A 26,688-nucleotide genomic window follows, 5' to 3' on the forward strand; every position below is an offset into this window, starting at 1 on the left:
TCAGAAAACGAAGCACAAGGTCTTCCTGGCCTCGTGCTTCAAGCTGCTCTTCTGCATTGCTGCTGAAATAGCCCCTAACTCACCCTTCGAACCCTTGGCTCTTCAGCAAGTGTTATCCTGGATCGAACCAATCAGTCTTCGGTCCCAAAAAGCTAAGAGCTCTAAGACCCAGAAACAAGGTCAGAAAGGAGGCAAATCAATCCACTGAGAACGTACTTAATGGCAAGCTGTCCCCCATCAGGCTCTGGGCGCCCTTGGCTGAGGAAGGGGACGGGCTGCCTGGAAGGGACTGGGATCTGAAGTCCCGCCTGGGGCACCCGAGGGCGTGCTCACAATCGCACTGAACATATGCTTGAGGAGCCGAGATTAGGAATCTCCAGCTTCAAATCCTGTGAGAGTCACTTCTCCATGTGAGATTCTAGACAAGTCATTTAAGGATCTACAGAACCGGTATTAACGGCCCCGACCTCAAAGACTTGTAGACAGGATTTGGCAAAGTGGAAGGGCCAAATGTCAGCTATAGTTCCCGCGATCTGCTGCTGCTCCAAGGCCCGCCAAGTCTCTCCACTGACTGGCTCAACTTTTAAAGAAGGCTTCCCAGGGCCACAACATCAGTCTTGTTGGTTTGGCTTTCTTAAAAATAATCATACGTTTTGCTATCTTTTCTCATTTCATCACCTTCATTTCCCTGAATAGCTCTTCCCTCCCACACACATACAGGGCCCCTTAGAACAAAAAATTAAGAAAGAATTCAACAGAATTAACCAATACGTCAACTAAGTTGAAAGGGAGGGCAGTGGGCGGCCCCAGTAGGCCCTCGCTTCTGCAAACAAGGCTCCCACCCTGCTGTCTTCCTCATCTCATATGGGTGAGGCCTGGTCTCCCCTTCTAGATCCTAACCTCCAGGAAGGCAGGAACTGCCTCTCTCACTGTTTCTTTCCATGGGTCCAAGCCAAGGCTTTCACAAAGAAAAGGCCCTCAAGTGACACAAGGGGCTGGTCATCTCCCAAGGCCCCTCCCAGGCCCGTGGCAAGGATTCAACAGGATCCATTAGCCCAGTGCCAGGGACACTGTAAGAGCTATATAAATGTTAGCTATTGTTATTAATGGCACAGATATAGATACATACATATATGTATGCACATGTGTATTTTATATGTATTGTGGATGGGCATATATACATACATGTTCAAATATTATGTGTATGTTATATATATGTATCTCCATACATGCTTATAGACATATACATTTGATCCTCACAATAACTCTGCATGGTGAGTATTGTTATTATTCCCATTGTACAGATGAGTTACCTGTGGCAGACAGAATCACACAGCTAAAAAGCATCTGAGGCTGGATTAACCACCCCACCTAGCTGTCCCCATTTTTTATTTTTAACAGATGCTTTTTACACATTTTATCACATTTTGGCCTCACAGCTTACTAAAAGTGTAGTTAAAATGATTACTTCTCCATTTTACAGATGAGGTAAAAGTTGAGGCTCGGAGAGGTTAGTTCACTGGTCCAGGTCCCACTATAAGAGGCAGGATCCTTACTGGGAGCCTTTCCTGACTTCATCTTCAATGTTCACCTCATTACCCCAATAACTTTTACTTTTTTATGTTAAACATGATAGGAATATACGTTAAATTTAATATATGCATACATATTTATACAATTATCGTGCACACAAGAAAAATCAAATCAAACCAGAAAAAATGAGAAAGAAAAATAAAATGCAAACAAAGAGTGAGAATGTTCTGTTGTGATCTACACTCAGTTCCCACAATCCTCTCTCTGGGTGCACATGGCTTTTTCCATCACAAGATCAACCCCAATAACTTTTAATGGGACAGGAGGGACATTTAAATGCTCACACGATCCAAGTTGTAAAACCCCTTTTAACACGACTCGAGAACCCCTCCATGTGCACAGAGATGGTTGGGACACTGTGACCCTGAGGTAGCATAGAGAGACAACAGCCACAGCTGCAGAAGACGGAACGTCCCCTTTATTCTGAATCATGCTGGGGACCCAAGGTCAAGAGGAAACCAAAGACCCGGCCTTCAAGGAGCAACCACCCAATGCATTACAGCAAAGGGGAAAACATCCCTTTCACTTGAAGAATTCCCCAAAGGGCAAGACCGTGTCCCCACCCTCTGAGGTTCCCAACATCCTCCCTTCTCTCCTTTCACTCTCCCTCAGGTTCTGTGACATCCCACCCTGGTGTCAAGCCCAAACCAAACAGAAATGGGACAGGCTGCCTGCTTGTAACTTAGAAAACCACAAAGTAGCAGGATCTCTGTCATATTGTATTCTTTTTTATGTTAAACATTTCCCGATTCTTTTTTAATCTGCATCCCAGCAAGCTCCAGAATTTTTCCAGCCTTCAAATTCCAAGGTCTAGAGCAAAAGGGAAAGTCCTTTTTCCCCCTGCTGATCCTCCACCAAGCCCAGCCAAGTCCCTCCACTGACTGGCTTAACTTTTAAAGAAGGTATCCCAGGGACCACATCATCAGTTTTGTTGGCTTGCCTTTCTTTAAAAAATAATCATACATTTTACTATCTTTCCTCATTTCACCCTTCATTTCCCCAAATGGCTTTTCCCTCCCACACATAGAGAACTATCCTTTATAACAAAAAATTAAGAAAGAATTCAACAGAATTAACCAATATGTCAACTAAGCTGGGAGGGATGGGCAGTGGTGATCTCAACACCAACCACCATGATGAAGCCTTTCTGCTACCAGTTAACAGTAAAGTGTTTCTGCTGTTAATCTCTATTGTGCTTTGTAAGCGCCTTACTATCTCCCATTCTGTCTCTCATACTTGCTTTCCTCTTCTCAACTGAATAAGCTTCCGGAAGGCAGGGAAAGTTTATTTTATTTATTTCCTCTTTGAATCTCTAGTATCGTTCATACCATAATTGCTTGATATTTGACAGAAATAAAGACACCTTTAAAAAACAATTAAACTCTAAAAGATATTCAATAAACCTTCCCCATCGTGAGCACAGGATTTGAAAGGGGAAAGGAAGCTTCTTGGTGGGTCCCTAAATGACAACCAAAGCACCATTTCTGAAAAAAAAATCCTCCCTAGGACTCCTAAGACAACAAGTTGCTTCATCAGGGAATAAATATAATCATTCCTTTTCCCACTTTCTTCCACATGAATTTGAGGACGCAACCATCAATCAGTTTCAAAACGAGAAGATATTCCCCCCAAAATACTGTAAATGGTGGTGTGGGTCCCAGATTAACTCACAAGAAGCCTAAGCTCACAATGGAGTTCAAAGATTGTGTTTTCAATTTACTAGGAATTAAAATTAAATTCTCTGCAACTCCTCAGTCATGGTTGGAGCCATCCTTTGCCAAATGTAAAAAAAAAAAAGGTAAAAAGGAATGGGAGCAAAAGGAAAAGGCAAGAAGAAGTTGTTCCTTCAGTAACCTACCACGACTTGGAAGACAGTGAAGGAAAGAGTTAAGAGAATTACCCAAAAATACAATTGATTGGTAGATGAAAGGGCTTGCCTAAGAGGGAAGAAAGGAGGTGGTAGAGAAGGGAGACTGCAATGGAGAATTTGCCTAGATTGGTCAACCGAAGGCCCCCAGCACCAGACAGCTTAGCTGCAGTCGGGACATCATGGGGAAGGAAGGAACCGGTCCATCTTCTAAAGAGCATAAAGCTTTGGGAGACAGAGGACAAGCTGCTAGGTGTGCAGTGCTAACAGCAACAGCCCCTTCAGTCTTACAGTCAGCAAACTGAGGCACAGCATAATGAAGTGATCACAATAGCTCTTTTACGTGTCCAGTCATTCTAATACTGAAGAACCTGTTACTCTGTATCTCACTGAATTAAACTTATAATTTGGGGAGAAGAAAGGGTCCGGGAATGAGGGAGTTAAAACCACCATTCCATTAGTGTGGAAAGACTTCTTCCAAAGAACGATGAATACCTATCACTTCTAGGCTTACAGAGCTCCCCAGTGACTCTAAGAGGTGACGTGACCTTTTTCATGGTCAAGCAATCCATAAATATCACCAGGTTCCCCCTTCCCCCCGCCAGTGTCAAGACTGGCTTTCTCTTCTACAACCCCACAGTATGACTTACAGCTCATGGCAACTGAAGCAACAGGCTGATCTATCTCAGTATTAAACATGGCAACTGAAACAACATGGTCTATCTCAGTGTTAAACATGAAAACTGAAACAACATGGTCTATCTCAGTACTAAACACGGCAACTGAAACAGTATGGTCTATCTCAGTGTTAAACATGATAACTGAAACAGCATGGTCTATCTCAGTATTAAACACGGCAAATGAAACAACATGGTCTATCTCAATGCTAAACACAAAAACTGAAACAGCATGGCTTATCTCAGTTTTCATGCTGTTTCAGTTGCTGTGTTTAGCACTATCTCAATATTAAACACAACAGAGAAGCCTGGGACTTTAAAAACTTAACTCTGAGGAGAACAAGGGGCAACGTTTCACAAATTCAAAGATCCTCCTAATCATTCAGCATTCAATTATCCCCCTGAAGGGTTGTGATTCTCTTCCATCACACTGACCTTGATCCAAAAAGAAAGAAAGAAACACCTTGACCAGGGAACAGCACTGCCTTAAGAGTCATGCTACAGCACTTGATCCAGTTCCTGGCACACATAGTAGGTTCTTAATAAATGTTGATTGGCCAATGGATCGAAGGTGTTTTAATAAAAACATATCGATTCATTAAGTCAGTGAAGGACAAAAGGTAATAAGCCCCAGAAGAGATTATTTTTTTCCTCCTCTAGTTCTTCATATAAAATTATTAGCAATTTGGTATTTGGATCCAAGATCAAAAGTTGGAAGGGCCCTGGGAAGTCACTTAATCCAACCACCTCATGTACAGGTGAGAGAAAACAATGTCCATGGATGGGCAGTGTCGTGGCTATGTCTGACAGGAAGGGTCAGGACCGCTTTTTCCCTTGGGTGGGTGACCTTGACTCTGCCCTCCATCAGGCTGAGTGAATGACAACTTGTTCCTCCATTGCTACAAGCAAGAAGGGCAGGAGGATCCCAGGGGAAGACAGAAGAGGGAGGAGCCTCAGGGCAGACCCAGAGATCGTCATGTCAGCCCCCCATGTAGGGAGCAAAAAAGGGACTTACCCAAGGACGAGGTTACTGGCTCCTCAACAACTGGCATTGGGCTCATGTTCTCTTCCACAACTGGCATCGGGTTGTTCTTTTTTACAATGGGCATTGGGTTCACGTTCTCTTCCACAACTGACATCAAGCTCACGTTCTCTTCCACAACTGGCATCGGGTTGTTCTTTTTTACTACGGGCATTGGGTTCACATTCTCTTCCACAACTCGCATCAAGCTCACGTTCTCTTCCACAACTGGCATCGGGTTGTTCTTTTTTACTACGGGCATTGGGTTCACATTCTCTTCCACAACTCGCATCAAGCTCACGTTCTCTTCCACAACTGGCATCAGTCTCAAATCTCCTTCCACAACTAACATCAGGCTCATATTTTCTTCCACAACTGGCATGGGTTCACATTCTTATACAACTGGCATCAGTCTCAAGTCTCCTTCCACAACTGACATCCGGCTCATAGTCTCTTCCACAACTGGCATGGGCTCATGTTCTTACACAACTGGCATCAGTCTCAAGTCTCCTTCCACAACTGACATCAGGCTCATATTCTCTTCCACAACTGGCATAGGCTCACATTCTCTTTCACAACTGGCATTGGGTTCACATTCTCTTCCCCAACTGGCATCACATTCACATTCTCTTCCACAACTGACATCAGGCTCCCATTCTCTTCCACAACTGACATCAGGCTCCCATCTCCTTCCACAACTGACATCGGGCTCACGTCTCCTTCCACAACTGACATCAGGCTCACGTTCTCTTCCACAACTGACATCAGGCTCCCGTTCTCTTCCACAACTGACATCGGGCTTACATCACCTTCCACAAGTGGTATAGAGCTCATATCTCCTTCTACAACTGGCATTGAGCTCACATCTCCTTCCACAACTGGCATTGAGCTCATGTTCTCTTCCACAACTGACATCAGGCTCACGTTCTCTTCCACAACTGGCATTGGGCTCAGTTCTCCTTCCACAACTGGCATTAGTCTCATGTCTTCTTCCACAATTGGCATCAGTCTCATGTCTTCTTCTACAACTGGCATCAGCCTCATGTTTCCTTCCACAACTGGCACCAGCCTCATGTCTCCTTCCACAACTGGCATCAGTCTCATGTATCCTTCCACAACTGGCATCAGTCTCATGTCTCCTTCCACAACTGGTACCAGGCTCATGTTCTCTTCCACAACTGGCACCAGGCTCATGTTCTCCTCCACAACTGGCATCAGGCTCATATCCTCTTCCACAACTGGTACAGGGCACATACTCTTTTCATCAACTGGCACTGGGTACACATCCTCTACAGAAACTGGCAGGGGACACGACCCATGTCCCCTCTATAAAGTGCTAGTGAGCATACAATCTCTTCCCAGGCTGGCATCGGGCACTCTTCACAAACCAGCCAAGGAGGGACACACTCCTCTCTGCTTCTCCATTTCTTTTCTTTTTCTTCTACTCTCCTGGCAGCAGGATGAACAAGAAGTGGAGGGTGCAAAGTTCAATGAGCCCACGATGAACCTTTCACTATCTAGGGCATCATTCACCCATTCGCTGCAATAAGAAGGTCCCAGCCATTGTACCCGGGCTTTAGAACCCAACTGGAATGGCCCTAATTGTTTAGGTCATATAACAGTGCGAGGTAGAGAAAGGGATGGGGGAGGGAAGGAGGAAAGAATGGGGGGGAGGGGAGACTGTCAGATTCTCTTGGATCAAATCCACGCTTCGAGGACCCAAGCGCTCCAGGCCTTCCACAGAAACAAATCAGGCCCCCTCTGAGCCTTGGGAGGTGGTCTTGGAGCTTCTGGGGCTAAAAAAGCATCATCCCCTTGCGTCTGAGCTGGTGAGGGATTTCTCTCCACTGCAGGGAGGCTCATCTTCGACAAGAGAGACACAGGATCATCATCAGCCCACACTGATGCCTGCTTTCTCTGGCCCAGAATGCGGGACTGGGGGTGGGACAAGTGGGGAAGAAGAAAGAGTCCAGGTATGGTGGAGGAACAGGCTCAAAGGCTGCTGTGGTCACTGATCAGCTAGGGATGCTGGACTTTGCCTCGTGAGACTGAGTTTCCCCAGATGTAACATGAGAAGGCTAGGCCAGATAAAAGGCCTTTCCAGGCCCTACAAGTCACGTCTGAGACTTGGCTCTGTGTGATGCTGGGTGATTCACTGACCGATTCTGGGCCTGTCCCCTCCTCACGAGGCTCATCTCTAAGACTCCTCTGCATTTAAACCCATCCTCTGTGACTCGCCAAAAGTAAGATGCTGTGGATGTGGCCCCAAAGGACACAATAGAGAAGAACACGGGAAGAGGAACTGGGGGAAGTTTTATAAAAGAATCAAAACCTCACTTTTTTGTGTAAAGAATAAAAACAATGGCTAGAATTTAGAGAGCCCTTCCATGTTGGCAAAGCACCACACACTGGCTCATTTGATCCTTACCACTATTATCATCATCACTTTACGAATGACAAACTGAGGCAGACAGGGGTTAAAGCTGGGATCACACAGTTCTGGGACCACACAGTTCTGGGACAGAATTTGAACTCAGGTTTTCCTGACTCTCACTCAAACTGCCAAGACTTTTTCTTTGGAGGGAGGGAAAAAAGTATCATTCTGTAAATTGTAATAAAAAAGCGCCATGACTAACCTTGTTAATGGACTACAAAGCGCATCTTTGAGTATGATCCTCATCAAACAAGATGGTACCTCAACTGCCCAGGCCCCATTGGTATAACTGCACTGGGAGCAAATCCACCCCAGGACACTCAGCCCAGTGGCCCCTTGGTTTCCAAGGTGTCCTGGCAAAAGGCCCACCCACAGGGGCACAATCCCTGCTTATGTCTCACCTCGAGGATAGAGGAATCATCATAAAGCCCCCAAAGCCAACACAATTGTTCCACCATGACACGCAGGAAGTGCCTCGTTGGCTGGACAAGCTGTCAGCTTTGGACTTGGGGGCAAATCCTGGTTCCTCTGCTCCTGCCAATTAAGCTGAGACCAAGTCCCTCCATTCTGATAGTTTCTTCATCTGTTAAAAGCAGGGTTAGACTGGATGACTTTTGCTACAAACCCATGATCCTCTGGCTCATGTAAAACTGCCTGTGTATTTAGTAAGCGATAGGCACGGCCGCCTGCATCTGGGTCTATCTGTATTTATGTAACAGCTCCATCTGTCAATGACCACTTATTAAGTGCCTACTATGTGCCAGGGACGCAGCTCAGCTCACGGGAACAGGACAGCCCCCGGCCCTCAAGAAGCTTGCCATGGAGTGAATCTTTACAGGCATTTACAAGCAGACCAATGAGATAAGACTGAATAAAACATTAAGTGCTTATTATGTGCTCTGCTAAGCCCAGGGAGTGTCACTACAAGGTCCCTCCCCTCCAGGAGCTTAAGTGCTGATGGGAAAAACACAGAAGGGGAGAGGGGAACACAGAGAGAGAACTCTGTCCAGATGAGGGATTCCCAGTGAGGAAACCTCCTCTGCCAATGAAGATCGGCACTTGAGAGTCCTACAGAGCTAGCTCACTGAGACATAGAAAAAGTAGGTTTTCTTCCATATACCTCCACACTATATCCCTCTACATGCATATGTATATCCATAAAGACATATAAATGTATGTATCCAGCCGTGAGGGTGTGAGGGCATGTATTTGGGTATATACAGATGTGTTTATACACAAGTATGCACACACACATATGTACCTGTAGACATGTGTATGTACATGTGCACACATATAGGTGCTCTGTGTGATGCACTGTGTGCATGGGTATATGCATGTATATGCACATGTGTGTGCACATGGGTATATATGTTCATAAGGATGCCTTGTATACATAGGTATGTGTGTGCGCAGAGACTGTGTGCATGGGTATATGCGTGTACATACATACACACTTGTGTGTGCGTGCATAAACATGCTTGTGTGTGTTTATACATGAATTTACACACATGTGTATGTGTACATATACACTTATACATGACTGTGTAAACAAGTGTGTATGTACAGATGTTTACCTATATATTTGTGTGTAGAAAAATACACTAGTAACATTCACGGGCACACTGATCCAGGTACACTGATTCAGGACTGACTTATCACTCAGGTACACTGATCTAAGATCAACTTAACACTCACCGGCACGCTGATCTAGGACCGACTTATCACTCAGGTACGCTGACCTAGGACCGACATCGCTCACAGGCACGCTGACCTAGGACCGACTTATGGCTCACGGGCACACTGATCTAGGACCGACTTATCACTCGGTACGCTGATCTAGGATCGACTTATCGCTCACGGGCACACTGATCTAGGACCGACTTATCACTCGGTACGCTGATCTAGGACCGACTTATTGCTCACAGGCACACTGATCTAGGACTGACTTATCACTCACGGGCATACTGATTCAGTACCAACTTAACACTCATGGGTACAATGATGTATAAGCAACTTCCTGATCCTGAATGAATGAGTGAATGAGCATTTCATAAGCACTAGGGGCCGAGCACTGGGGACACAAACAGAAGAGCGGGTCCTGCCCTCCAGGAGCCCACTTGCAGGTTTCAGCTGTGAGCCTGTCTGAGGGTCCCTGGGTTCTCCAGGTAAACAGCAAAGTGGACAGGGGCATATAATTCCCACTGATTCCACCATATCTCTTCCCAACATTGAACGGTCAGTTGGAGCCAAGATCTTGATAGCCAGAAGGTCCGCTCATATTCTCAGGAACCGCAGCTGCAGTCCCTGGACAGGTGGCTATCAGGCCCGGCTGCAGAGTGGTCAGTTCTCAGCAGGACAGCTAGGGGACGGCTGCCAAGGCAGGAAGAAGGCCACCAGGACAGGAAGAAGGCCCTGGATTTGCTGGGGTTCTTGGGATGACCAACGACGACCTCTGCTCAAGGGATGGTGTTTCATTGCCAAGGAGAACTGTCAGTGGAGCGTCCTGCCCTCACTGACCAATGTGTGTTGGACATCACTGTCTCTACCACAAACAGGCCCTGGAAACCTCAAGCCCTACTGGTGGCCCAAGGCCTCCTCTCAGCACCAGGGCCTCAGAAGGCACCTGGAGAGAAGGAGATGCTAAATAACCAGGCCATGTGCAAGCATCTGGGCCACGGGGGCCAGATCCTGGGCAGGCCGCAGGCCGACCCCATGTCCTACCTTGGACGTCCGACCGGAGAGGCTGCGGGCACAGAGCCAGGAGCTGAGGTGCCTGTGCCTAGAATCTGGAGCTAGCAGAGACCTCGCAGGTCCCAGAATGTCAGAGCCGGCAGGGCTCTGGCCAGCTTCCTCCTGGCAGACATGCAGAAAGGGTGGCCCGTTTCTGGAGACAAGAGTCCCACCTGCTGGTTTAAGGCTGGCAAAGCTGTTCCTCCACCTGATGCTCACAACAGCCCTCATGGTGCTGGTGGCTCAGAAGCATCCAACTCCTTGGGGCCCTCGAACCATAGCACACCAGGCCTCCCCCTCCAGTACCTCCCCAAGTTTGTCCAAACTACTACTTGCCTCCATGACACTACCTATCCAATTATCCCCATTTTACAATTGAGGAAACTGAGGCAGAGTGCGAGGGGAAGGGGGAAGTTCACAGCTAGGAATCATCTGAGGCAGGTCAATGCAGAAATCTGTTTTGTTTGACAATGTATATCTGTTCCGAGGACTTTTGCTATTCCTCTTTCAGTCAGACAAAGGGAGGTGGGAGGAAGAAAAAAGAACTACTCGGCACTTTAAAACAAATTTAATTAAAAAGAGAATTCTTTCCAGAGTATCTCTGAGAAGCAATTTTCCAGCCCCTGCTTGAAGGGTCTGGGACTTCATTAATAAAATAAGATGACCTCGATGGTCTCTTTCAGCTTTTAATCTACTGAACATTGGCTCTGGAGAGGCAGGACCTGGATTCAAATCTCATCTCTGATACTTCCTACCCACGTGACCTTGGTCCTAAAAGTCCTTGGGTCTCAGTTTCCTCTTCAGTTAAAGGGTAAAACGGCCTCTCAGCTCTAACCCTCACAATCATTCTCCAAATGAACAAGATTTAGGTTTTAGCCCCAAGACTGTGGCTCTTAGAATCCAATAATCATCTCCTTTAAAAAAAAAAAAAAAAAAAACCAGGAAATCAGCAATTTCTCACAAAGCTAGAATAGAATAGGTGACCTTATATGCTAGTCTATGAGAAATGGAATTGAATTTTTAATCGAGAACTCCATGGGGAGTTCTCAAAACTAAGTCATTTGCATCTTATTAGAATGAAACTTATTTTTGAAGATTTACTTTTAAGTCAACTCTAGATTTTTATCCCAAAGAAAAGAAAATGGCCTCATTTTCACCCTATCTTAAAAGCTCGTCTAAATGTAAATGTTGGCAAAATTAGTTGGATCTGTGAAACTCCAAGATTGATGCCCTCCCTAGTCAGAGTTTTTGGGGAGCCGCAGATCTCTAAGGGCTCCGACAACTGAACCCCAACATGCAACAGAACCGAAGTCAGTGGGCATTCCACTATGGAGGGGACCATGCTCAGCCCTGGGGGCACATTTTAGGAAAGATGCCAGGAAGCTCAGCAACCAGCAAGGACTCGGGCATCATGGCCCGGCAAGAACTGCAAGGGGGGCTGTCTGGGCTGGACGGGGAGGCCCCAGGGAATGCTTGACTGAGGGTGCTATAGATGCTCAACTCATGAAGAACTGGGGGTGACACACAGAGGGCTGTGGGGACTGAGTGTGGTTCACAATACAGCATTTTCCCTCTTTTTGTTGCTGTTTGCTTGTATTTTATTTTCTTTCTCTTTTTTTCTGGTTTGATTTGATTTTTCTTGTGCAGCAAGATAATTGTGGAAATATGTATACATAGATTGGATTTCACATAGATTTCTACCATAGTTAACATATATTGGACTAGTTGCCATCTTGGGGAGAGCGTGGGAGAAGGGGGGAAATTGGAACAAAAGGTTTGGCAAGGGCTAAGATTGAAAAATTATCCATGTGTATTTCTGAAAATAAAAAGCTTTGATTAAAAAGAAAAAGAAGAAGACAACCCGGGAGTGAAGAATGACGGTGGCTGTCTTGAAGCAATAGGGATTAAGGGTGTTTTTTCTGCTTAGCCCTAGAGGCCAGAACCAGAATCTCTGGGTAAGTGCCAAATTGGTAAATCGAGGCTTGATTCAGGAAGTATTTCCCAAGAGGAAGAAAGGGCCGCCTCAGGAGATATAGGATCCATCTACTTCTTGGTCTCAAGACCATTTTTCCTTTTTTTGGCCAGGCAATTGTAATTAAGTGACCAGCCTAAGTGTTAATTGTCTGAGGCTGGATTTGAACACAGATTCTTGACTCCTGAGCCAATATTCTATCCACTGTGCCATCCTTGTGAAGGATATTGGAAAGTCTTGGTTTTGTATGGCCCTATCCTCCCAAAACTTGCCTTCGTCCTCAAATGCTTCTGCATTTATTTTTTCATCTATACGCGTGTATAGGAACATGTGCATGTGTCCTGTCCCATTAGAATGTAAGCCCTCTGAGGGTGGGGCGGTTTGGTTTATTGTTATCATTATCGATAACTAGCACTGAGACGGCAGTTTAAGGCTTGCATTTCACAAATACTATTTCATTTTATTTTCACACCAAAACCCCACTTTTGTTGCTATTTAATTATTTCCAGCGTGTCCCACTTTTCCTGACCCCATTTGGAGTTTTCTTGGCAAAGACATTGAAGGAATTGGCCATTTCCTTCTCCAGCCCATTTTATAGATGAGGACACTGAGAAAAATAGGGTAAAGGAACCTGGCCAGGATCACACAGCTACTGACTCCAGGGCCAGTGTCATCCCATGTACTACTTAATTCATTTTTCTATCTGTTATCTCCTATGCCTCACAGAGTCCCTGTTTTTTTTACACATATGTTTTTTAAATGTTTGTTGGTTTGGATGTAGTTGTGTCATAAATGACCACGTCATGGGACACACTAAATAAATGCTGGCTATTATTAACAATGGTGAGCTCCCCATCACCAGAGGTTTGCAAGATCAGCTGTGGAAGATGTGGTAGACAGAATTCACGAGCCTGGAAAAAAAATCACATCCTGGGCACTGAGGATGGAAAACCATCTACAAAATTCCTGCCCTCAACGAGCTTATGCTTTAATATGGGAGAGGGGGAGCTATGGAGGAAAAGTACGGAGCTACAGGGTCCAATGATGGACTGGTATGTTTAGGGAATGATCATGTCGGTCTCCTTCCTTGGAACTAGAGCTAGGAAGGGGTGGAGAAATGGGTAAGACCAGATGGAAACTCCAGCCAAGCCCCGGATGCCTGGCTGGGGCCGACATGGCCAGCAGTCCGGCCTCTCCAGGCCCATCTCTCATTTGCCCTATGTCCATCACAAGAAGCAAATCTCCTGCTCCCTGTGAGTCCTGACTGCCACAAACCTCCCTTCCAAGCTCTATTCCATAAAGCCGTCTTTTCTGCGGGGTCAAGCGGAGGAAATTAATGAAACCCAGTGGGGTGATTATCTGGGCAGCAGCCTCGGGCAGGAGGAAAAGCAGTTTTCCCTGGTCCTGAGGCAAACAAACAATAACTGCATGGGGCCTGGGTCAGGACGGTCCCAGGTGTTAATCCATCTCAGGCCACTGTTCATCTCTTCTATGAGACACTCGTCTAAGGGGACAACTTGGGGAGGGAAGACAGAACCAGAAATGACCTCCGTCAGTCTGTTCTTGGGTAGAATCTACTCCCGGTGGATCAGAATAGAGAGATGCCTTTGGGGGAGTCTATGAGCGGGGGACTGTAGGGAAGGGACCTAACAGCAACAAAAGCCCCGACTCTGGTGCCAGGAGTGACCCTGAAATAAAACGGCCAATAAGCACCTACTATGTGAAGCAAAAGCCAGTCTGCCAGTCCCTTTCCTCAAAAACCTTACAACCTAAGGGGCACGACATCAGGCAGACTAATATATGTGTGTCCATACAGATGTATGAAGGAGTCTAAAATCAGAATAAATCTGGAATGACTGAGAAAGAGAAGACCCCAGAATTAAGAGGGGCTGGGAAAGGCTTCCTGCAGAAGGGGAGATTTTAGCTGGACTCAACAGTCGGGATGGAGAAGGGAAGAGCGCAGGAAATCTGGGCCTGAAGGGGGAGGGTCTTGTCTGTGAGATGGCAGGAGGCCCCTGTCAGTGGACCCTGTTGGGAGGGGACCAGCTTATGAAGGGCCTTAAATGCCAAACAGCATTTTGTATTTGACCACTGAGGCGATAGAGAGCTATTGGGGTTTATTGAGTGACCCATGATTTAGAGAATCGTTTTAGTGGCTGAATGGAGAATGGGTTGGATTGAGGAGAGACAGGCAAGACCCCCAGCAGGTGGGAAAGAGGGAGAGGGAAGGGGAGGAAGGGAGGGAAGGAAGAGGGAGACAGAGAAAGAGAAAGAGGGAAGGAGGAAGGGAGAGAAAGAGGAAAGGAGGAGAGAGAGAGAAGCAGAGAGAGACAGAGATAGAGACAGAGACAGAGAAGCGGAGAGACAGAGATAGAGAATGAGAATGTGAATGCAGACCAAACAGTTCATTTTCATCTTTTTTATGTTTTTATTCTTGTGGTTTTCCCTTTTGTTCTGATTTTTCTTTTACATCATGGCCAATAAGGAAATATGCTTAAAATCACTGTACGTGTATAACCTACATCAGGTTGCTCACTATCATGGAGAGGAGAAAGGTAAGGGAGGAAGGGAAGGAGAAAAAAAAGTTGGAACTCAAAATCTTACAAAAACGAATGTTGGGAACTGCCTTTACTTGTGATTAGAAAAATAAAATACTATTTAAGAAAACCCGACAAGCTGGCTCTGGTAAGGAATAAGGCTGCTTCATCATGAAACATAAAAGAGGGTATGGGCTGCAGACTTCCGAGTGACAGCAGAGGAAGCAGAGGTGAGGGTCTATGGGTAGAGAATGGACAAACCTTCAGAAATAAGAATGTAGAATACTGGGAAGGGGGGAGCTGACTGACCTTTGGCATTTACTACAGTTTCCTCACTTCCAGCGGCCAGAGCGGACTCAGAGGCCCTGCCCACTTCTGGACCTAGTGTTTCCTGTCAAACGCAACCTCGTCATTTGGCCCGGTTTCTTGTTTCTTAAGAGGGGAGTGGGGTTTGATGAGAGTCACCCTAGCCAGCTATGACACGGGGACAAACAAACCGCGACAATGAAGCTTATCGTTGTTAATTTTAATTTCTTCTTTTAACTGCGCAGTCTCTCCTGCCCTCCTTCCACACCCGCTGCCCCTCTTTAGAACGCACGAAATACGAGACCCACTGTGCACATGTAATCATATTTCTGCGTTAGGCATGTTCCTCCCAAATGCTATCGAAGCTTTGTCTCTCTCACACTCCCATCCCTTTCACCACTATCCCTTTCTTCCACAATTTTAATAAATGCAAATGAGCAGAGGAAAGAGTAGGGGAAGGTTGAGAGGAGGGATGGAAGGGTGCTGGAGATGCCCAGGGGCTGCCCACAGCACAGCCAGCAGGCTCCCTCCAGAGTATCAGGGACTTGTCTGGGGCATCACTCTAGCCAACCTGGCGTACCATTAAGGGATTAAAAACTTCAGTGGAACATGGCCCAGTTTCCCCTGGAGCAGAGCTCTCCCCAAAACACAGCTCTCCCCGAAACACTCCCTCTGTCTATTCTACTCACAGCACCGTCCCCCCGTGGGGATTGCAGCCCACTTATCAGAAAATTAAACTGCACAGTCTCCCCCCGAAGGTCCATTTGGCTTAATCACCGCCGCTCAGGCTGTCTGCAGGGAGGGATGGGATGACGCATGGTGGCCCGGTCGCCCTCCCAACCTGCAACGCCATCTGCCAATTAAATAAATGGCGTCGCTCCTCTCGGCAGAGTTTAGAACTTCCTTCACCAAATGGGACCCACCAAGAGCCCCTTCTGAGGACTTCAATCCACGCCAGCGTTAGTGGCTTGAAATATCGCTCCCCTAATGGAGGAAATGGAGATCTTAACACATTTCATTATGGAAACATATTTCATTTTCACATCAAGCAAGTTCTGTCCCCAGAAGAATGGAAGCCAAGAGATCCCTGCCTTTGATAACAGAGCTGATTCCGAGTCTCTGGATTCTATTAAATACGCACTAAATCGCAGAACTTTTGTTCTGCCCGAGAATGGAACAGAAGGAGCCTCCACAGCTATGTAAATGTTATCTGATGCTGAGATTTTGCAGGGGAGAGAGCAAGAAATTAGGAAGAGAGTTTTAAGAAGTCTCGGTCGCTGTTCAGTAGTTTTCAGCCGTATCCGACTCTCTGTGACCCCATTTGGGTTTTTCTTGGCAAGGGCAATGAAAGGCTTTTTCATTTCCTTTTCCAGCTCATTTTACAGAGGAGAAAACTGAGACTTGCCGGGATCACACCACTAGGAAATACACGAGGCTACATTTGAATTTGTGACTTCCTGACTCCAAGCCCAGCATTCTATTGCACCGAGCCACTGGCCGCCTTGTCTCCTTCTCCACATGCTTCACTAATTTTTAAATCCAATCCAACACGAGAGGTTACAATGATCAATTATTAATAATTTTCTGAGTACCCCCAGGTGTCAGGCACCGGGCTGGAAATTGGGAGCATCTGGAGGGACTTAGATTCCACCCAGAGACCAATTCCAGAGCTACAGTCCTCCCTCTGCAGCCCCAGCCTGACTGTGGGAACAACGGCCTTCCCGGACTCCTGAGCCCCCATCGGTGGGTCTGCTTTCACACTCGACTCAATGGCACAACTGGCAAAGAGCATTTACTGAAATGGCCCAGAACAAACATCAGAGTGAACTAGTCTCTGCTGCACCTCCGGCAAATACACAAAGCAAGAGTGAGAAAAGCAGACAGCACAATGAGAAGTGGGGGATTCCAGGGGAACAGGTCATACACAGGGATGGAGAGCGCAGACTCAGGTAACAAGGAATGGAAAGGAGTTTGGAGGGAGGGCAGAAGGGGGAAGAAGAGAGAAGTGGCAATCATCTGCCAGTGGGCATCCTCAGACAGAGTCAGGCCAATCTGACCCTGCCACAAGAAGGACCAGAGCCTTCTGGGAAGGACACTCCCATTCCTAGAAATAATCCACAACTTCTGATGTTCCTCTTAGCTCGAAGGAGCAGGGTTAGAAGACCGGCCCCATACAGCGACTCTTCCAGCTTCAGGGACCAAAGGCTTGGAAGCTCTTGACACTTAAAGTGAGGCCAGAGGCAAGTCAGGGCTCTTAAAAGCTAGAGGCGGAGGGAAGGCATTCCAGGCCTCACATGGAGCCACGGGAATCCACACAGGCCCGAAATGGGAATTATGGTAAGCCTGGAAAAGTGGGCCGGGCCACGTTGTAGAGAGCTTCCAAAGCTGACCAAGAATCGGAAAAAAAATCAAAGATAAAATAAGGTCTTTTTAGAGACAAATAATGAAGCAAGACTGTATTCTCACAGAAGAAAAATGGGGGACTACCAGAGCAGAATGTCACACGGTCAGACATGGTCACACTATATAGTGGTTTTTACTTGTTTTTCCTTTCTTATAAAGAAGGGTTCATTCTGAAGAGGGAGGAAGAAATATTGGAATTTGGAAATGAGCATAATGTAAAAAACAAATATATATATATATATATGTATATGTGTGTACTGTACACACTTATGTATATGTATACATGCACGTAAGCACATGTGTGCATTATGCACATGCATCTGCAATACACTTTATATGCATATACATTGTGTACATGCACATACATTACTCAGTGGTGTGGCCATACATATACATGTGTGATTACATGTATGTATGTATGTGTATAAAAGCTTCATTTAATTTTATATACACGTACATACAAGTATATATGAATGAAGGTTCTTTTTTTTTTTTAAGTTCACCAGACCTGCGAGACCTGCGGACCTCGTCCGCCGGGACAACGCTCCTGCCCACGTCAACCATGTCTCCGAAAAGATCCTGGGGGTTAAGGATGTGCTCGTCTCCCTCCCTATGCGTCTCTTTTCTTCAGACGAGGAATCGGAATACGTTCATCACAGGTGAGCTCCCTGGGCCTCTCCATCAGCAGGAAGGCTGCGCAGTCTCTGCTCTAAGGCTCCTCCCCTCTCTGCCCGCCCCTGACCTCAAAGATCCCATGATAACCTGCAAAGGGGAGCTGGAATCCAGCAGAATCACGTCCTTGCCCTACCCCCTCAACTCAGCTAATTCAGCGATTAATAATTTACTATTTATATCAGTGATGACTTAACAACGATCTCCATATTTATGCCAATTACATGGTTTTCCATTACAAAAATGTCCATTACCGTCATCACTCTTTTTCTTAGAGTGACAGGAGACCAGGGTAGGGTGAGGAAGCCTTAAGTTCCAATTACACATGAAACCTCTTCCCTGCTAGATCACAGATACATCTCTTAACCTTCCTCAGTTATTAGGTCATCAAGGTACCGTGGAAAGAGAAGGAAGTTAGAGCACCTGGATTCAAATCCCACCACTAAGGCTTAAAACCAGTGTGACCCTGGGCAAGGTGCTGGATGTTCCGGCTTCAGTTTCCTCCTCTGTAAAAGGAAGAAGCAAGACAAGATTATCCTCTGAGGCCCCTAGGATCCTCATCTGTCAAATGGGGTTAGTAGTGAGTTAGTAGCCACTAGTTTCGCTGTAAAGACTTAAATGAGGTAATCTCATAAAGCACTTTGTAAATATCTTAACACACTCTAGAAATAATGTCAGCTGTTCTTATTACAAGCAGTACAGATAACATGTCTGTATAGAGACATATTTTCTTTTAAATTTATAAAGCACTTTACAAATATGTTCTTATTTGTCTCTTACAATATTTCTGAAGGGTAGCTACTACTAAAATCCTCATTTTACACATAAGACAACTGAGGCAGGCAGAGGTCACGTAGGTAGGAAGTATCTGAGGCTGGATTTGAATCCAGGTCTTCTGGACCCTAAATCTCACTGCTTGCTCCACTGTGCTGCCTAATTATCTACACCATTACAGCCATGCAGCATGATTATTCTTCGTCACCCTCTTTTGTGATTACCCAGCCAGCCTGCGCTTAAAGCCAATTTATTTGCAGGTCACAGCATCACCTCCCTGGTGTCGTAGTCTTCAAAAACTAAGGAGTGAATGAATGGCTGGCTGGCTGGATGCATGGATGGAGGGGTAAACAGATAAATAAAGTCAACGGATAAATACATTAAGTAAATGGATGAAAAATAAGGAAAAAGGAATGAAGGACAAACCCCAATTATGATTGTTGCTGGGTTAGAGGAGAAAGATTCTTACTTGCCACATTTTTACAAAACGTTTCCTCCTCACTAACTATCTCGGGTGCTGTTGGTTGCCTGGCTCGTAGGTGCTAGAGCGCCCTCTCTGAAAGGGACCCAACCCGCTGCTTGGAGACTCATGGAGCATCCCCCTGAGCCCTCCAAAACTTCCTATGCACAAGGGGGTCCCCACAGACAGGAGGCGTTGTCTCCAACACACAATTGTGGGGCCTACGCCGCTTCTAGACATCCCTGGAAATACCCCCACGTGCACACACAAAAGGAATAAAGAAGAATTATATAATGCAGAGAAAAGTGTGAACCTGGCCCTTTCCAACTGGCCCCTGGAGGAACGCCTGGGTGCGTGGCAAGGGCCCACACCTTGCTCCCCCTCATCAGCCCCCCTCACTGCCGACAACAGGGTCCAGCGTTAAAGTTTGTGGGAGCCCAGACCCGACACAGTGAGGGCCCTGCCCCATCAGAGCCCACAGCACGTGGCCCATCCACGCAGGACGGGAGCCAATACAGCCATGGCCGTCACGTATCGCAGCACCAGGAACTGAATTAAGCAGCTATTACTCCACAGAGTGACACGATATATTATAGAGCTCCAATCGTGTCAGGAGGCAACGCTGTTAATGGGCCCATTAGAATTCTCCCACAGGCAGTTCAAATGACTCCAATTTCAATGAAAATATGAGATTCATCATTCACAGGCTCACAGCTCCTCCGCAGCGGCTGACAGAGCCCCGGCCCAAGGAGAGGCGCTCCCAAAGCCGCCGGCCCCCTACCCCCCTTCAGGTTAGCTGCCTCGGCCAGCCTGCTTAACCAGCTATGACCCGAAACGTTAACGGCCGGCACAGGGCACTGAACTCACCTTGGGCTCTGATTTGGACGGCACATCTCTGCTGGCGGTGGGGGCGGGCAAGGCTGCCCACGTGACGCTGGCGTGGGAGGACGGTGGCAAGCCCACCGCCCCGTTTTTCACTCGCTCTGTGGAATGTGACTTGGGCCCCTGCCATCCCGGGTTTTCTGAAATAGAGACCTGGAATGATGTCAAGTATTTTCTACATCCAACATGCACAGGGTCCTAAATTTCCACCTCATTTTACAGGTTATCACCCGGACTTACCACAGGGCAGCTTCACAGGGGGACCTGGGTTAAGGGGGATACTGACCGCCCCTTTCATGGCACGAGCAAGGGGACACTCACACAGCTTGACTGGGACTGACCTCTCTCTAAGAGCTTTATTATCATCTCAAATACGCCTTTGCTGAAACGTGGAGCCATTTTACTAGCATCCGGAACAAAAACGAGATCCTCTGATCTCCTTTTAGGCCAAGTGGCACACCCGCCTGCAGGTCTGGACTGGGTTCTTGAAAGTAAAATCTCATCCTCCCCAACCAGGTCCGTGAGCGCCCGAGTTCTGAAAGCCAACTTGCCCAGAGCCTGGGTCCAACGCAGAGGCTTTAGCCTCCCAAGCGAGAGGCCCCAGAAACAGGCCCAGAGACTCTAGGCAAGTCACTCAGGGATAAGGTAAGAAAGGAAGCTTCTTCATCATTCATTCAACTCATTCTCTACACACATATTAAGTGTCGGCCCCTGCTAAGTGCTGGGAATAAAAAAATCAGGATTTCCCTCTGTGAGTATTTCTCAAAATGTGCCCCAGCAACTCCAGGGGGCTCCTGAGACCCGGAAATTCAGAAGGTCAAAACTTTTCATAACACCAAAGCATTTTAATTTCCAACATGGCAAAGGTCAATGGGTATAATCTATATAAACGAGGCCTCTCTGGGGATTTAGTCGATAATTTTTAAGAATGCGAAGGGATGGGGCACCTAGAGCCTGAAGTCAGGAGGACCCGAGTTCAAATCTGGCCTCAGACACTTCACATTTCCGGCCTGTGGGACCTTGGGCAAGTCACTTAATCCCAATTGCCTAAGGGGGAAAAAAAAGAATGCGAAGGGATCCCGAGCCCAACATATTAGAGATCTGTTGGGCTACCCCACTGAAAGCACAGCTCTGGTCCCATCCTTTTCTTCCTCCCTCCCTTTTCCTGCCTCATCTAAAAGCTGAGGATTAAGGAGGCGGGGCCCTGCTAGTCAGAAAATGCTAGGACTATTGTGCCAAATGTCAGGTTCTAGGGTGGTTCAAACACGTTCTAGGGTGGTTCGAACACGTTCTGGGGAGGAATCGGCTAAGTAGGAAAGAATCCAAAGGAAGGCACTCGAGGTTGCTGAACTCCAGTCATCTCAGGAAATAAAGATGGTAGCCACGGAGAAAAGAGGAGGGCAATCGTGGCCTTTCCGGATCCAGAGGGCTGGTGTTTGATCCTACAGACCAGGATGCTCGCCAGGCACCAAGAATGCCAGCTAAGCGATGAGCTGCCCACTCTCGGGGCCTAAAGCCCAAGGGACGGAGGTAAAGGGGAGAATACATGGGAGGGGGGGGCTAAGACTTGGTGGTCCCTGGCAGGATGGGCTGCCTACAGAGCCAGGGACACCTCCTCCCTGCAGGTCTTTACACTGGGCGCGCTGCCTACTGTGGAAGGGCTTCCTGGGGGGAGGGAGGCCAGGCTCCTGGGGCTCCCCAACTCTGGGATGCCATAGAGCTCTTCCCTGATAGTCGGTGAGGTCCCGCTTCCCAGCGAGGTCAGCGCACACACCAAGCGTCACTTCTGGGGCTCGGGGCTCTCCAGAACTCCCTTCCCTCTGCCCCTCAGGTATAAACAGTCAGAGGGCACTTCCGAGACCTTCGTGGCTCCACCCCGACAGGAGATCGCTGGGAAGGAGAGTCTGGGTGCCGGTCTGGGGAGTCGGGAACCAGAATATCCAGATTCATGCCAACTGCGAAACCCCAGCAAGTCCCCCTGCCGGTGGCCAAGGGCCGCTCTGGAGCTCCCTAATCCATCACGGCCTGATGGAAACAGATGCTTCAATAGCACATCACAGGAGGGCAGCCGGGGACCCATCAGGAAGGCTCCATTTTCCGAGTTTAAATCCGGCCTCTGACTCTTACTAGCTGGGAGACCCTGGGCCGGCTACTGAACGCTGTCCGCCTCAGTTTTGTCATCTGTAAAATGCGCTGGAGCATCTCTGCCGAGAAATCCCCAATGGGGTCACGGAGAGCCAGACATAATATATGATATGACAACAATATTTATAATTCTCAGACTGGTGGTACCAAAAATTGAATGAAGCATTTATTAAGCACTTACTAAATAAATATAAGCCATTTCCTGCTCAAGAAGCCCACCCTCTAACAAGCAGAGGCAGTGAATGAAGTGGTTTGAGCTACCGGTCAGAGGAGAGGTCTCCAAAGGTGTAGACAAGCTTTGGGGTGACGTTCCTATCCAATCAAGTCAACAAATGCTAATGGAGATCCTCAGAGCAAAGATTCAGAGGGAGAAGGGATTTCTAGTCAAAATTTCCCATGTCACATGAGGAACCTGAGCTCCAAATCCAGAGACTTGCCAAAGTCAGCCGAGAACATGCGGCCGAGCCGAGATCCTAATGGGGTCCCGGGGTTCGAGGCACCATGTGGAGACCCCCTGCGTTTCCCATTCTTACCTGGGCTTCTACAGCTTCTTGTGACCCCGCGGTCCCGGGGAAGCATCTTTCTCTAGTAGTTTCCCAAAGTGCCTCCTACTTCAGAAGACTTCCTGATCCTGCCCCTCAAACACTGTCCATACCTCTCTGGCGCACACGTCCTATTTCTGGTGGGGACCGACCTCCGATTGTATCGGAAACCACGCCCAGTTAGGAGCATCTCCCCCTGCTCAGAGCTTTAGAGCTTTGCTAGGACCCTGGCAAAGGCAGAGTGACTTACCTGGTTCCCCAGGTAGGCTGGGGCAGAAATCGGCCCTTAGCTCCGGGGACAGCACTCGGGAGCTAGAAGGGATCTCAGACGCCAGCGCGCCCGTACAAGAACCGAGGTCCGGACCGCCGACAGCCAGACCTGGGAGGGACCCCAGCCGCTCTCCTTAAGACAGTTCATTCCACTTTGGGAGACTCCTAGTGCACAATTTTTTCCTTGACGTCAAGCCTAGATATTTCTAAATTTGTTTTTTCACTAAACTTTATGTTCTTGAGTGAAACAATTCTGGTTCTTTTTGTTTGTTTTTTTAAAGTTTAGGGCAGAGGCTACTCATGGGTCTGATCTCACTAACTGCTCTTTCTGACCTGTGGCAGGCTGGAGCCCCCCACCTCCTCCGCAGCTCCCAGGAGCACCCCATACCCATGGCTTGGGGCAGAGGCCCGCACGAGCCCCCAGCCCCTGCCTCTCCCTCGGGCAGTCCCAGACACCACAGCCAGCTGCATCAGAAATGCACAGACTTCACAGGAGGGAGTCCAACCCTTCCATCTTACAGATAAGGAAACTGAGTCCCAGCAAGGTAAACATAGCTTGCCCAGTCAGATGCAGCCGACGGAATGGAATTAAAGACCTTTTCCTCTGTCCCAGACTAACATGTTCATTCAGGGTCGGAATGGCCAAGTCCATAATGACTATTCAATTTAACGTTTATATAATTTTAATGATAACTGTTATTCAATTTAATTGAGTGAGCTTTTATTAATGTGCCAAGCACTGTGCCAGAGGCAGAAGATTAAAAAAAAAATTGATTTCCGTCCTTGTGAGGGGAGCATGGGAAAGAAAGCTAAAAATCAACGTCACGTCAGAGAATCAGTAGATGGTCTAAAAGCCCTCATAGTTTATTACTTTAAAAGAACGTGTAAATAATCAAATTCTACTGAAGCAAACAGAGGCTCCGGTGTGGACTAAACAGAAGCTCAGGTGTGGACCGGCTGTTGGGAATTCAGGTGAGAAGGTCCACAGAACCAGGAAATAAAGGGCTCAAGAATGCGTCCCCAAGGTCATCGCTCAAGCGGCAACTGAAATAAAGGGGGGAGGGAGGAGACCTAAGCCCGAGCCGGAGCTGTCACCCCAAGGAAGGAGTCAAAAACGCAGTCAAGTCAACCAACATTTATTAAGCGCTTCCTATTTACAAGGCACTGAGCCCAGTGCTGAGGACACAAAGAAGAGCCCGACACACTGCGCGGGGTCCGGACCACCAGGTTTTCAGGTGCCCCTCCGCAAACAGAGGCACAAGGCTCCTCAAGCGGGGCCATCGAGGATTATCTCACCGACACTTTCCGCACTTGGGAGCCCACGGCTGCAACAAACAGAACAAGCAGATCGCAACACCTCGGTGAGACAGAGGGGCCGCAGCAGCCCGAGAGCATCAAGGGAACGCAGCTGAGCGGCCCTCACCGAGCTCGGCACCCCGAGGCGGGCCTCCTGCAGTCCGGGCTGGCTCCGATGATGGTCCCGGCGGCCGAGTCCTGGGGCGTCCCCCCCCAAATGCACCACAGAGGGCTGTGAAGGAAGGGAGAGTCTCCCCAGCTGTATGGAGGGGAGGGGGAAGAGTCAGCATGAACCAAGCAGATAAATGAGAGCGGTGGGGGGAAGATGGAGGCGAGCAAGGACTCCCCTGGGATGGTCACAGAGAGTCTGTTAGGGGAGAAGCGAGGCAAGAGAAGGGGGGCCTTGAGTGTCAGGAGAGAGAACGCAAACTTCCAATAACGCCGAGGTCACAGGACCGGACCCAAATCAGTAAGAACGCGAATTAAAAGGGAGAAAAGTCAGTCCAGAGCGGATGTCGTAAGGACCCAGCTGCAAGAGCGGAAGGAGGGGGGGAGGCTGGCCTGTAGGATGAGGGAGGAGGACAAGGACCCCAGGGAGGGGGAGGGGTCAGTGCCATCAACCCCGAAAAGGAAAATGAGAATGACCAGGATGAGAAGCAGAGCAATAGAGATGCGGGTCCAAGCGGGCTGAGCAAGCAAGAGCGATGGAGCAGAGAAGCCCAGGAGAGCTCCCCAGGTCAAAGTTCCAAAACCTCAGGCCCACCCCCACCTCCATGTTGTGTGTGGGTGCCATTCACTCTCATCAGGGGCTAAGGGGGTGACATCTGGGGGGGGGGGCTGTGGCCACAGCTCCCACTGAAAGACTAAAAAAAGACCCAAGGGCGATCTATCTGGGAACCTCGCTTCAGGGAACGAAGGGTCAGCTGAGGTGGATTTAGTGCTCCTGATGCTTCCATGCCGGAGGAGAAGCGGGTCTGTCCTCGTGCTTCCTCACCACTCAAGATAGGTGAGATTTCCAGTGCCCCAGGATGAAGGCAGCCATGTAAAGTGGGGACCCCAGGGGACCCAGATGTCATTGGCCCTTCAAAGGGGGCTTAGCTGCCACTCCTGGAAGGAACTTGTCAAAAAATACTTCAACTATGACTGGAAATACTGGGAATATTTGGCTTCCTGGAAGGGAAAAACAGGATTTTTTTTTTTAAAGGAAAAAGGACTTTTAAAAAAATTCTGTTAGAGGTCAGGGTTCAAAACCACACATTCCTTCCTTGTTCTGTCAACCTCAGCACTGGTTGCTGCGGCACCCTTCAAGGAAGGGAGCTCAGGGAGGCTCGTGCTGGGATAAGGAAGAAGACAATTCACTTCCCGCGCCCCAAGAAGGGAGGATCTGAGAACGGCATCTCCGGAAAACAGCATCCCGGGCTCCTGAGAAGCCAAAAGGGAGTGGATGATGTTCCCTAAACGAAACTGTGAGTGCTAACGACCCAGAGCCCCGTGGACTATGGCTTCTGCTCTTCTGTGTGTCCCCAGTACTCGTCCATCTCACAAGTCACAGAAAACTGAGTCGGACACAGTAGGTGCAAAATATTTGTTGACCAGATTTTAAAAAACCACTGTCTGTTCTCAACTGCCTAAACCGGGGCCGTCTGGCCTGCGGGAGGACGTGTCCCGGACAGAGGGGCCCCTCCCTCCCACCCCCGGGCAGACTCGGAGCAGCTGCAAAGAAACAGATCCAGGCACAAGTTCAGGAAAAACCTTCCTAATCCCACAGCTGTCCCCAAGTGGAATGAATGCATTTGGCTGTCTCAGGAGGTAGTGAGCTCCTCCTCACTGGAGGTCTTCAAGCAAAGGCTGGGCGACTGGACGGGCCTGCGGAAGGGAGCATTCTTGGTCCGAGTGGCCACTGAGATCCCTTCCAACTCTGAGCTGCTGCGCTTCTGTCATTCTGTGATAAACTGAAAGCACAGACAAGACAGTCAGTTAGAGGCTCTCAATGCAACTTATCACATCGTCAAGGGAAGCAAAGGGGCTGGTCTACACTGCTGCATCTGGGCCTCCCTGATGACTTGGCCTCCACAGCTGGGATTGGCTGGTCTACATGGCTGCATCT

The 26,688-nt window shown here is 48.0% G+C and overlaps 2 protein-coding genes across 5 annotated transcripts in view; both read right to left on the reverse strand.

The window, feature by feature from the left end:
• OSBPL10 (oxysterol binding protein like 10) overlaps positions 1-26,688 on the reverse strand; it is a 200,356-nt gene that overhangs the window by 53,735 nt on the left and 119,933 nt on the right. For all 4 annotated transcript variants that reach the window (XM_031940428.1, XM_031940429.1, XM_031940425.1 and 1 more), the window contains one exon: positions 20,314-20,468. In XM_031940428.1, coding sequence (XP_031796288.1) covers positions 20,314-20,468 — 155 coding nt within the window. The remainder of the gene's footprint in view (positions 1-20,313; positions 20,469-26,688) is intronic.
• On the reverse strand, positions 5,179-7,085 carry LOC116419584. Its single transcript, XM_031940431.1, has one exon. The coding sequence runs from the start codon at positions 6,410-6,412 to the stop codon at positions 5,690-5,692; it is 723 nt and encodes a 240-aa protein (XP_031796291.1). The 5' UTR covers positions 6,413-7,085; the 3' UTR covers positions 5,179-5,689.

This window comes from Sarcophilus harrisii, chromosome 5 (assembly GCF_902635505.1).
Source record: "Sarcophilus harrisii chromosome 5, mSarHar1.11, whole genome shotgun sequence".
Classification (NCBI taxonomy): Eukaryota; Metazoa; Chordata; class Mammalia; order Dasyuromorphia; family Dasyuridae; genus Sarcophilus; species Sarcophilus harrisii.